This window comes from Mobula hypostoma, chromosome 15 (assembly GCF_963921235.1).
Source record: "Mobula hypostoma chromosome 15, sMobHyp1.1, whole genome shotgun sequence".
Lineage (NCBI taxonomy): Eukaryota > Metazoa > Chordata > Chondrichthyes > Myliobatiformes > Myliobatidae > Mobula > Mobula hypostoma.
The window spans coordinates 10942086-10956032 of NC_086111.1; the positions used below are offsets into that span (position 1 = coordinate 10942086).

The window sequence follows — 13947 nt, forward strand, 5'->3', positions numbered from 1 at the left end:
AAAATAGCTTCTTAAAAAATTCAGGGCCATCTATATTAGGTGCATATACACACACCAAAGCCACCTTTTGACCACATAACAGACCAGTGACAATTAAATATCTTCCAGTTAAATTAGTAACAGTATTAAAATGAACAAAGGGGATTTTAGAATTAATTAAAATAAATATATAGGCATCTGTTAGTCTTGTGAGAACATGGATTTGCGCTTTGGAAGGTTTCCAGGGCGCAGGCCTGGGCAAGGTTGTATGGAAGACGGGCAGTTGCCCATGCTGCAAGTCTCCCCTCTCCATGCCACTGACGTTGTCCAAGGGAAGGGCACTAGGGCCGATACAGCTTGGCACCGGTGTCGTTGCACAGCAATGTGTGGTTAAGTACCTTGCTCAAGGACCACAACACACTGCCTCAGCTGAGGCTCGAACCAGCGATCTTCAGATCACTAGACTGATGCCTTAACCACTTGGCCACGTGCCAACACGCAAAAATAGATACCCCTCTTATTTTACTTACTGATAAAGAATGAAATAAGGGTCCCTTCCAAAATTTAAAAAAGCGATATTCATCCTGCCTACAGATATGAGTCTCCTGAGCAAAAATAATATCTGCATGAAGCATTTTTAATTTCTTAAAAATCTTTCTGCGCTTAATGGGTTGGTTCATACCGTTTCAATTCCCAGATATTATATTAATTTTATTAAGATCCATATTTAAAGTTTAATTAAAAAATTTTATAAAGTAATCTAATGCGCAGGTGCAACCTAAATCGGAAGAAAGGGTGAAGCATGACTCGATCAGAAAGAAAAGCAAAATGATTGACAAAGAAAAACCCCTCACGACTGCCCAGTTGAAAAAGGAATATAGTGAGAGGGATAGAGGGAGAAAAAAGAGAGAGAGAGAAAAAAAATTAATAATAATCAAAGACAAATAAATAACGGATGGGGTACGAAGGGGAGGTGGGGCATTAACGGAAGTTAGAGAAGTCAATGTTCATGTCATCAGGTTGGAGGCTACCCAGACGGAATATAAGGTGTTGTTCCTCTAACCTGAGTGTGGCTTCATCTTGACAGTAGAGGAGGCCGTAGATAGACATATCAGAATGGGAATGGGACGTGGAATTAAATGTGTGGCCACTAGGAGATCCTGCTTTCTCTGCCGGACAGAGCGTAGGAAACAGTCTCCCAGCCTGCGTCGGGTCTCGTCAATATATAGAAGGCTGCATTGGGAGCACTGGATGCAGCATATCACCCCAGCTGACTCACAGATGAAGTGTCGCCTCACTTGGAAGGACTGTCTGGGGCCCTGAATGGTGGTGAGGGAGGAAGTGTAAGGGCATGTGTAGCATTTGTTCCGCTTACAAGGATAAGTGCCAGGAGGGAGATCGGTGGGAGGGGATGGGGACGAATGGACAAGGGAGTCATGTAGGGAGCAATCCCTGCAGAAAGCGGGGGCGGGGGGGGGGGAGATTGGGAAAGATGTGCTTAGTGGTGGTATCCCTGGAGGTGGCGGAAGTTACGGAGAATCATATGTTGGCCCCATGATCCTCTCATATCCCTTTTGCCAATCAACTTTCCAGCTCTTAGCTCCATCCCATCCCCCTCCTGTCTTCTCCTATCATTTTGGATCTCCCCCTCCCACTTTCAAATCTCTTACTATCTCTTCATTCAGTTAGTCCTGATGAAGGGTCTCAGCCTGAAATGTCGACTGTACCTCTTCCTATAGATGCTGCCTGGCCTGCTGCGTTCAACAACAATTTTTATGTGTGTTGCTTGAAATTCCAGCATCTGCAGATTTCGTGTTTGAGTATATATATATACACACACACACACACACACACACACACATATATATACACATGTTAAATTCAAAGCTACATTAACTGTTAAAGCAAACAACAACAGATCTAAGTGAGTTAGCCAAGTCCGTGTATGGGCATTCATAAAACATGAAACGAACTTTCATCAACAGCATTACAAACCACTCCCAGCTAAGAATCAACTTTTCAAATTGCTTACAAAGTGGACTTAAACTCTTTTATAAATTTCCAACCGTCTTCTGGAGAGTCAATCTGTTTTAGATGAGCATTGGGTGGAGTAACCATCAGATGAGCCGGATAACACAGACACAGGCAACAGTTAATTTTAAAAAGTTCCGCCATCACTTCCCGATATTTAATTCTTTTAGCATAATTCTCTGGGGTAAAATCTTCAACTATACGAATCTCAACTTCGTTATAAATTAGCTTATCCCTTTTCCTTGCATTCCGAAGAATAGCTTCTTTGGTTGTAAAATAATGCAAACACAGAATTACAGGACGTGGTTTAGTTTCGGCTGATGGCTTAGTCATAGTAATAGTCATTGTCATAGTCATACTTTATTGATCCTGGGGGAAATTGGTTTTCGTTACAGTTGCACCATAATTAAATAGTAATAAAACCATAAATAGTTAAATAGTAATATGTAAATATGTAAATTATGCCAGGAAATAAGTCCATGACCAGCCTATTGGCTCAGGGTGTCTGACCCTCCAAGGGAGGAGTTGTAAAGTTTGATGGCCACAGGCAGGAATGACTTCCTATGACGCTCTGTGTTGCATCTCGGTGGAATGAGTCTCTGGCTGAATGTACTCCTGTGCTCAACCAGTACATTATGTAGTGGATAGAAACATAGAAACATAGAAAATAGGTGCAGGAGTAGGCCATTCGGCCCTTCGAGCCTGCACCGCCATTCAATATGACCATTGCTGATCATCCAACTCAGAACCCTGTACCTGCCTTCTCTCCATACCCCTGATCCTTTTAGCCACAAGGGCCATATCTAACTCCCTCTTAAATATAGCCAATGAACTGGCCTCAACTATTTCCTGTGGCAGAGAATTCCACAGATTCACCACTCTGTGTGAAGAAGCTTTTCCTAATCTTGGTCCTAAAAGGCTTCCCCTTTACCCTCAAACTGTGATCCCTCGTTCTGGACTTCCCCAACATCGGGAACAATCTTCCTGCATCTAGCTTGTCCAATCCCTTTAGGATTTCATATGTTTCAATAAGATCCCCCCTCAATCTTCTAAATTCCAACGAGTATAAGCCTAGTTCATCCAGTCTTTCATCATATGAAAGTCCTGCCATCCCAGGAATCAATCTGGTGAACCTTCTTTGTACTCCCTCTATGGCAAGTATGTCTTTCCTCAGATTAGGGGACCAAAACTGCACACAATACTCCAGATGTGGTCTCACCAAAGCCTTGTACAACTGCGATAGTACCTCCCTGCTCCTGTACTCAAATCCAATTGCTATGAATGTCAGCATACCATTCGCCTTTTTCACCGCCTGCTGTACCTGCATGCCCACTTTCAATGACTGGTGTATAATGACACCCAGGTCTCGTTGTACCTCCCCTTTTCCTAATCGGCCACCTTTCAGATAATAATCTGTTTTCCTGTTTTTGCCACCAAAGTAGATAACCTCACATTTATCCACATTAAATTGCATCTGCCATGAACTTGCCCACTCACCTAACCTATCCAAGACACCCTGCATCCTCTTAGCATCCTCCTCACAGCTAACACTGCCGCCCAGCTTCGTGTCATCCACACACTTGGAGATGCTGCATTTAATTCCCTCATCTAAGTCATTAATATATATTGTAAACAACTGGGGTCCCAGCACTGAGCCTTGCGGTACCCCACTAGTCACTGCCTGCCATTCTGAAAAGGTCCCGTTTATTCCCACTCTTTGGGAGATATTGTCCAAGATGGCATGCAACTTGGACAGCATCCTCTTTTCAGACACCACCATCAGAGAGTCCAGTTCCATCCCCACAACATCACTGGCCTTACGAATGAGTTTGTTGATTCTGTTGGTGACTGCTACCCTCAGCCTGCTGCCCCAGCACACAACAGCAAACATGATTGCACTGGCCACCACAGACTCGTAAAACATCCTCAGCATCGACCGGCAGATGTTAAAGGACCTCAGTCTCCTCAGGAAATAGAGACGGCTCTGACCCTTCTGGTAGACAGCCTCAGTGTTCTTTGACCAGTCCAGTTTATTGCCAATTCGTATCCCCAGGTATCTGTAATCCTCCACCATGTCCACACTGACCCCCTGAATGGAAACAGGGGTCACCAGTGCCTTAGCTCTCCTCAGGTCTACCACCAGCTCCTTAGCCTTTTTCACATTAAGCTGCAGGTACTTCTGCTCACACCATGTGACAAAGTTTCCTACCGTAGCCCTGTACTCAGCCTCATCTCCCTTGCTGATGCATCCAACTATGGAAGAGTCATCAGAAAACTTCTGAATTTGACAAGACTCTGTGCAGTAGTTGAAGTCCGAGGTGTAAATGGTGAAGAGAAAGGGAGACAAGACAGTCCCCTGCAGAGCCCCAGTGCTGCTGATCACTCTGTCGGACACACAGTGTTGCAAGCACACGTACTGTGGTCTGCCAGTCAGGTAATCAAGAATCCATGACACCAGGAAAGCATCCACCTGCATCGCCGTCAGCTTCTTCCCCAGCAGAGCAGGACGTCAAATTTGGTGGGCTCTGTCCAATATTGGACAGGCTTCGAGAATATCACTAAAGAGTGCATTTAACATGTTCGACAAAAACTTTAATGGCTCACCGGTTTCTGTATTTTCAGGCAAACCCAGTATACGTAGACACGAGGAAATCTGCAGATGCTGGAAATTCAAGCAACACACATAAAAAATGCTGGTGAACGCAGCAGGCCAGGCGACATCTATAGGAAGAGGTACAGTCGATGTTTTGGGCTGAGACCCTTCATCCTGATATCGATCTTCCAGATGCTTCAAAGATTCCTGAACAGCGAGGATGGTTTTTTCAAGCAATTCATTAGCGTTCGTCAATTTATCAATTTTGGTATCCACCGTACCAATCTTCACATTAATAGCTTCTATTAAAGAGAGCATTCTTTCTGAAGTAGAAACTTCCTCTGATTTCTCTGTTTGTTGAGGTACGGGAAGAGTTTTGCCACTTAATTTGGTTCCAGATCAAGTATCAGCCATCGTGATTAAATCGTAAATCCTTCAGCAAATATAATAAATCTTCAAACTTAGAACGAATCTAGCAGTGGAAATTAAGTTGTGAAAGATGGAGCTATGACAAAAACGTCTTACTTCATACGCTGCCAAGTGGAGACTGTCCTCAATCTTCTTAGGAAGTGGAGGCACTGCTGTTCAAGGATGTGATAAAAGGGACCAGGAGAAGTCATCCATGACGTGAACTCCCAGGAACTTGGTGCACTTAACTCTCACTACGAAGGAGCCACGTATTCACAGAGAGGGACGGTTCATCTGCATCCTCCTGAAGTCCACAATGATTTCCTTTGTCTTCTCCACATTTAGGCTTAGGTTGTTGTTCTCACACCAATCCACCAGCTACTCCACTTCCTCTCTATACTCCGTCTTGTCATCGTTCTTGATAGGGCCAACCACTGTTGTGTCATCCGCAAACTTGATGACATGGTTTGTGATGGATCCTGCAACACAGTCATGCATCAGTGTAAACAGCACTGGGCTGAGCACACAGCCTTGGGGGAGCGCCAGCGCTCAGTGTAATAGAACAAGAGATGTTGCTGCCCATGTGGACTAACTGTGGCCTTACCATTAAGTCGTCCAGTATCCAATTGCAGAGAGAGGTGTTGAGACCTATTAAGGATGGTTTCCAGACAGTTTCTGGGGTATGATGGTGTTGAACTGCGAACTGAAGTCCTTAAACAGCACTACGAGATAGCATTTTCCAGGACAGAATGGAGGGCAGATGCCATTGCATCGTCAGTGGATTGATTTGAGCCATAACTAAACTGGAAAGGGTCCAATTCAGCTCAGACAAAAGTCTTAGTAAGATCCATGACCAGCCACTCAAAGCATTTCATAATGGTTGATGTTAATGCCATAGGATGATAGTCATTTAGGCAAGTTACTGGAATGATGGTGGCTGCCTTGAAAACTAAGGGGACAATGGATTGTTCAAGAGAGATGTTGAATATATCCTTCAACACCTCTGTCAGCTGGACTACTTAGCCTTTCAGAACCCAACCTGGCATATTATCATGCCCTGCAGCTTGGTTAACTCTGGTCAGGGTTTTTCTCACCTCAGCTTCTGCCAGATAGAGTGTCTGCTCCCCTGGGGAGAGGGGTGCCTTCCTCGCCAGCACTTTGTTCTACGCATCAAACCAGGCGCAGAAGATGTTCTGCCTCTCAGGAAGTGATGCATCCTGGTCACCAATGCGCAAAGTAGACTTGCAGTCTGTAATCCTCTGAACTCTGTCACATATGCCTCATGTCTGACATCACAGAAGTGACTATAAATTTGAGAATGCTCCCGTTTTGCCTTTCTGATGGAGCGGGAAAGCACAGTTCTTGCTTCCCTGAGAGCTGTTGCATTCCCCGATCTAAAGGCAGCATCACGAGCCTTCAGCCATGCACGGACCTCCGCAGTAAGCCATGGCTTCTGATTTGCCCTCATACAGATGTGTTCTGTGATGGTAACAGCTTTAGTGCACTTCTCTATGCAGCTGGTCACAGAATCTACATATTCCTCAATGTTAACATGGTAGCAGCTTCCCTGAACATTCTCCAAGCAACACACACAAATTTCTGGAGGAACTCAGCAGATCATCAGGCAGCCTCTATGGAAAAGAACATTCTCCAGCTTGTATTATCAAAGCAGTCCTGCAGTGCAAACATTGCACCAGGTTTTCACCACCTTTAGAACTGCCTTAACCTGTTTGATCACTGGTCTGTATGCTGGAATTAACATAACAGATAAGTGATCCGTAAATCCAATGTGTGAGTCGAAGGACTGCTCTATAGCCACCTAATCTGTTAGTACAAACCAAGTCTAGTGCATTTTCACCTCGTAGCAAAATAAACACGCTGGTGGAATTTCGGCAGGACTGTCTTTAGATTCACATGTTTAAAGTCACATGCAAAAATGAAGATATCATTGGGGTGTTTGGTTTGAAAGTCACTGATGGCATTGTAGAACTCAGGCAGTGCTTCACTGGCATTAGCTGGGGTGGGGGGGGGGCGATATATACAGCTACCAACACAATTGTAGTGAACTCCCTCTGTATATAAAATGGTCTGCACTTCACAAAAATGAACTCAATCATTGATAAACAGTGGGATGCCACTGCTAAAGTGTCCGCACACCAATTCTTATTTATGAAAATACAGATACCACCACCTGGATTCCTGTCAGCCCGAAACCCTGGCTGAATATGGGATGGATTCATGAAGCCATGAGTCCCTGAGAATAGATGCGCAAATATTTTTCTCTTGCTGGTTCAGTCTCAGGCACAGGTAGTCCAGTTTATTTTCAATTGAATGAATGTTTGCCAGTAATAACGAGGGGAGAGCTGGCCTGAAGGACTTTGACCGTAGTCATTCCCGGATTTCAGTGTGCTTTTCCCTTTTTTGTTTCCTTGCACACCTCTCCAAATAGCCGTAGCACGCGCAGCGGCCACTCCCCGGTAAACTGTCCCAGCAGACGGGCCAAACCAGGTGAGGGTAGCTGACCCTTGGTGAGATAGGGGATTTGCCTATCCCAGCGTGTGAAGTCTGGCCCTGGCAGATAGAGTGGAGGAGACCGATTAATGGTCCAACGGTCAAGAAGGCAAGCCAGCAGGCATTGGTGGAGCGCTAAGAGCACGGCAAGGCACTTAGACGTCCTGGTCATCCACTGCAAGAGGTGAGTCTTTAAACTCACCCGGCAGTAGGCAAAGACAAACAACTGCTGTAACCTGCTGAGTACATAATTTCCCAATATGTCAGAGTGGCAATTGTCCTCCAACTGGAATTTCCAGATGTGACCTAAAGCGAGCGAGCTGGTTTACTCAGTGAACTGCCACTTGTTGCTCTAGTCATTGTTCTGACTAAAACAATGAATGCTGCGACTCACATCCTAGCCAAATCAGCAGAATAGCTTGTTTGCAATCTGGTATTGTGAAGATGTTAAAATAGTTGATGTCTTCAACATTACTGCAATAAGTTTACAATCTTTAGTTGCAATCATACAATAATTTGCAAATTGGAAACCAGATTCAGTTCTCATTAAAACTTTACAGGAAGCTGTAAGCAGCCGATATTTGTTTACAGACAATTTTGAAAACATTGATTGGACATTTTAATTTATTCAAATTTCACCTATCCATTAATATAAACATTACGACAATAAAGAAATATAAAGTAATGGACTTTGCTCTTTCAACATCTAAATAAAGGACAATGATCTGCTCTTAATTTAACAAAAAACCTTCACTTTCGTCTTCAATTAACAATTTTCTACAATGCTCTCAGTTTACAGTGTATTCTTTATAATAACTCCTAAAACAAAATCAACAATACATTTAAAGGCCCAGAATTTAAATATGAAATCAAGCACAATGATTGGTGTTTCATTTTTGGGACAAAACTTAAGTGTAGCAGCTGAATGAATGGCTGTGAAAGCACATTTTAGCAGTGATGAAGTCATTCTTAATTTGGCAATAATAGGCAATCTCACTCAGAGGCCACCAGATGGCAGGCAGATATGAACACAAAGAAGTCATACAGAATGTTGTTGAGAGTGGATGTCTGGGCAAGGCTTGATTGTCTGAACAAACTAAAAGTTCTTCCTGATTTTTTAACCAATGTGGGAAATTGCTGGATGGTTAAGAAAACTAGCGTCAGCATCACTCACAATATGGGGACAAAACAAAGATAGTGAAAGGTTAATGTTGCTTGGTTGAGTTATCAAGGATCAACATTGAAAGATGCAGCAAAAGGAAGTCTAATCTTAAAGTTTTCTGCAGTTAATAAACCTTTAGCCACATATCTCAATATGGTGGTACAGTCAGCCAGAGATGCTGTACCAGATGACTGGGCAAAGACTATTTACTATTTTATTTGCATTTTAGTGTGCTTCAATTCTACTTAAAAGCAAATGGGAGGAAAAAGCAGAGGGGATTGAGAGGATTAAAAAAAAAGCAGCTATACGAACCAAAGATCATGCTCTCCCAATACTTCCATTGTAATAAACAAGTCGATACAATCTTTCAGTGCAACTGAGCTTCTCTTCTTCTGAGACTGGGACATACTTTCATGCTTGTCATATGCCTGGAAAAAGAGAAAAAAAAAATCACATTTGACGAAGTGGTACCCAAGTACTTTTATCCGAATACTTCGCAAATGAAGATGAACAAGATCACAAAGACATCACTATTTTTAACAGTAATTTAATACAACTATTCAATGACAGAATAGTTATACTTATACATTGAGACTTCTCTCTGAACCTTCTCATGAATATATAAATCCTGGATAAGAGACAACAACCACAATACAGATCACCATGTCAAAGCTATTGGAAATGTCAAAATCGTCACAATCGGGGAGGGTTAAAACTAATTTGGCAGTGGGGTAGGAATTGAAGTGATAGGGTTGAGGAAGGGGAAAACAGAAATAAATCAAAGATAACATGCAGCAGAGATTATAGAAAGAACAGGCAGGAGATGAGGCTTAATCATAGCCAGTGGCATGAGTTACAGGGCAACAGAGGTGCAGTGCAGTTAAAACAGAAAGCAACAAATACTGAACTGGAAGTATTATATTTGAATGCACGCAGCATAAGGAACAAAATGGATGATCTTGAAATTCAGCTACAGATTGGCAAGCCTGACACTGTGGCCATCTCTGAAACTTGGCTAAAGGATGGCTGCCATTGGGAGCTGAACATCCAAGAATATATGTTGTATCAGAAAGATAGGTTAGTAGGCAGAGGGGATGGTGTGGCTCTGTGTATAAGAAATAATATTAAATCATTATAAAGAGATAACTTAGGATTGGAAGGTGTAGAGTCTCAATGGGTTGAGTTAAAAAATGGCAAGGGTAAAAGGATCCTAATGGCAGTTGCATACAGGCCTCCAAACAGCAACTGGGATATGGATTACAAATTACAACTGGAGATAGAAAAGGTGTCAGAAGGGCAATGTCATGAATATCGTTGGGGATTTTAACATGCAAGTGGATTGGGAAAACCAGGTCAGTACTGGATCTCAAGAGAGAGAGTTTGTAGAATGGTTTTTTAGAACAGCTTGTTGTTGAGCCCACCAGGGGATTGGCTGTGCTGGATTTGCTATTGTGCAATGATCCGGAGATGATAAGAGAGTTTAAGGTTAAGGAACCCTGAGGAAACAGTGATCACAATATGATCGAGTTCACATTGAAATTTGAGAGGGAAAAAATAAAATTTAATGTGTCGGTATTTCAATGGAATAAAGGAAATTACAATGGCATGAGAGGGAAACTGGCCGAAGTTGGTTGGAAGGGACATTTGCAGGAAGGACAGCAGAGCAGCAATGGCTGGAGTTTCTGCGAAAAATGAGGGAAGTGCAAGATAGATATATTCCAAATAAGAAGAAATTTTCGAAGGGAAGAAGGACACTACCGTGGTCGACAAGTGAAGTCAGAGCCAAAGTAAAATCAAAAGAGAAGGCATACAAGAAAGCCAGAGCTAGTGGGATGATAGAGGATTGGGAAGCTTTTAAAAACTTGCAGATGGAAACTAAGAAGGTCATTAGGAAGGAAAAGATGAATTATGAAAGGAAGCTGGAGACTAATATCAAAGAAGATACTAAAAGCGTTTTTGAGGTTTATGAAGGGTAAAAGAGAGTTGAGGGTAGATACAGAACCAATTCAAAATGACGCTGGAGATATTGTAATGAGAGATGCAGAGATGGCAGGGGAACTGAATGCATATTTTGCATTAGTCTTCACAGTAGAAGACGTCTGTAGTATACCAGACATTCAAGAATGTCAGGGAGGTGAAGTTTGTGCAGTGAAAATTATGACTGAGAAGGTGCTCAGGAAGCTTAAGGGTCTGAAGGTGGATAAATCTGGACCTGATGGAATGCACCCTCAGGTTCTGAACGAAGTAGCTGGAGAGACTGCGGAGGCATTAACAGTAATCTTTCAAGAATCGATAAATTCTGGCATTGTATCGGATGACAGGAAAATTGCAAATGTTACTCCGCTATTTAAAAAAGGTGGGAGGCAGCAGAAAGGAAACTATAGACCTGTTAGCCTGACATCAGTGGTTGGGAAGTTGTTGGAATCGATTGTTAGGGATGAGATTACAGAGCACCTGGAGGCACATGACAAGATCGGCCAAAGCCAGCATGGTTTCCTGAAAGGAAAATCCTGCCTGACAGATCTACTGCAATTCTTTGAGGAAATTGGAGGAGGAGAACATGGCGGCACGACGCAGCCTGCAGCGGCCACTCCGGTGAATGATATCTGTTATTTATCAAGTAGGGTGCCATACACAATCCTGTTTTGATGGAGACAGACGTGAGAGCACGGAGGAACATCTGTTGAAACTTCTGAAATGCCTGTTTCACTGCCGCTGCTACTGTGTGATCCAGAATCTCCGGAGGGGAAGGCCCTGAGTCCTTGGCTTTGCTTGTTGCTTGGCGGCCAGGGCAAGGTCGAAACACTCGGCAGAGATGGTGCTTGGTGGTCGGTGTTGGTGGGCTGGTCAGAGGCTCGAAATTTTGGATGGACCCAGAGTTGGCTGCGGTTGGGTGCTTCCAATGCATCGGCAAGTTTGAGGCACTTGGGGGTTCATGGCAGGGAGAGTTTCTCCCTTCTATCGTCTGCGTGAGATGATGGGGCTATCGGGACTTGAGACTTTTTTTTACCGTGCCCATGGTCTGCTCTTTATCAAATTACGGTATCGCTTTGCACTGTTGTAACTACATGTTATAATTATGTGGCTTTTCAGTTTTAGTCTTTGTTTGTCCTGTGTTTCTGTGATATCTTTCTGGAGGAACATCGTATCATTTTTTAATGCATGCATTTCCAAATGACAATAAACGAGGACTGAGTGTCCTCATAATCTAATCTAATCTAAATTACAAGCAGGATAGACGCAGTAGACATAGATCACTTGGATTTTCAGAAGGCCTTTGACAAGGTGCCACACATGAGGCTGCTTAACAAGATAAGAGCCCATGGAACTATAGGGAAGTTACTAGCATGGGTGGAGCATTGGCTGGTCGGCAGAAAACAGAGAGTGGGAATAAAGGGATCCTATTCTGGCTGGCTGCTGGTTACCAGTGCAGTTCCACAGGGGTCAGTGGTGGGACCGCTGATTTTTACGATGTATGTCAATGATTTGGACTACAGTATTAATGGATTTGTGGCTAAATTTGACGATGATACAAAGACAGGTGGAGGAGCGGCTATTGTTGAGGAAACAGAGAGCCTGCATAGAGACTTAGATAGTTTAGGGGTCTGGGCAAAAAAGTGGCAAATGAAATAGAATGTTGTAAAGTGTATAGTCATGCACTTTGGTGGAAGAAATAAATGGGAGACCATTATTTAGATGGGGGAGAGAATTCAAAATGCAGAGATGCAAAGGGCCTTGGGAGTCCTCGTGCAAGATACCCTAAAGGTTAACCTCTAGGTTGAGTCGGTTGTGAAAAAGGCAAATGTAATGCTGGCATTCATTTCTAGAGGTATAGAATACAAGAGCAGGGAGGTGATGTTGAAGCTCTGTAAGGCACTCGTGAGACCATACGGAGTATTGTGTGCAATTTTGGGCTTTTTATTTTAGAAAGGATATACAGACATTGGAGAAGGTTCAGAGAAGATTTATAGGAATGATTCCAGGAATGAAAGGGTTACTGTATGAGAAATGTCTGTCAGCTCTTGGGCTGTATTCCCTGGAGTTCAGGAGAATGAGGGGGAATCTCATAGAAACATTCTGAATGTTAGAAGGCCTGAACAGATTAGATATGGCAAATTCCCATGATAAGGGATTCTAGGACAAGAGGGCACGACTTCAGGATTGAAAAACATCCATTTAGAACTGAGATGCGGTGAAATTACTTTAATCAAAGGGTGGCAAATCTGTGGAATTTGTTGCCACGAGCAGCTGTGGAGGCCAAGTCATTGGGTGTATTTAAGGCAGAGGTTCTTGATTAGCCAGGGTATCAAAGGGAATGGGGTGAAGGCAGGGGAGTGGGGATGACTGGAAGAATTGACTGAATAGCAGAGTGGACTTGATGGGCCGAATGGCTTACTTCTGCTCCTGTATTTTATGATAATTTAGGGACCCAAATTTAATGATTTTTATGGTCAGCATTAAAATAGACTCATTTGTGCTTTTTTGCAAGAATTAATTTTCTGGACTTCTTGATTTTTAATAAACATCTCTTTTTAAAATAGTTTCTATCTCTTTAGTAGGTCTTAAAATATTAATTAGGGGTCAACTGAAGCAGGTTAATCAACTTGCCAGCTCTTAAGGCATCCGTTAGTCTTGTGAGACCATGGATCTGCGCCTGGAAAGTCTTCACTCTCCAGGGTACAGGACTGGGCAAGATTGTATGGAAGACCAGCAGTTGCCCATGATGCAAGTCTCCCCTCTCCACAACACCAATGTTGTCCAAGGGAAGGGCATTAGGACCCATACAGCTTGGCACCAGTGTTGCCGCAAAGCAATGTGTGATTAAGTGCCTTGCTCAAGGACACAACACTTGGCTGGAGCTCAAACTCACGACCTTCAGGTTGCTAGTCCAATGCCTTAAGCACTTGGCCACGTGGCCACACGTGCCAGCTGTACATGTTGACTAAAATAAAAAGCCATTAAAAATGAATAGTTACAACCAAATAATGAATCTCCTGTGAATACTGATTCAGTGACAAAGCTGAACTTAGCGAAACTTCAAGAAATGTTTCAAAGGTAACCAAATTCAGAACCGCAAGAAATAATTTATTTATGTATTTCTTTCACACATTGAACATTCTTAAAACAAAAATACTTTATACTTTATTGTCGCCAAACAAATTGATACTAGAACGTACAATCATCACAGCGATATTTGATTCTGTGCTTCCCACTCCCTGGATTACAAATATTAAATAATAAAAATAGTAAAAATTAGTAAATA

General features: G+C 42.9%; 1 protein-coding gene across 3 annotated transcripts in view; it reads right to left on the reverse strand.

Moving 5' to 3' along the window:
• The window catches only part of usp4 (ubiquitin specific peptidase 4 (proto-oncogene)), a 122826-nt gene that overhangs the window by 12030 nt on the left and 96849 nt on the right, over nt 1-13947 (reverse strand). For all 3 annotated transcript variants that reach the window (XM_063067729.1, XM_063067728.1, XM_063067727.1), the window contains one exon: nt 8997-9112. In XM_063067729.1, the coding sequence (XP_062923799.1) occupies nt 8997-9112 (116 nt within the window). The remainder of the gene's footprint in view (nt 1-8996; nt 9113-13947) is intronic.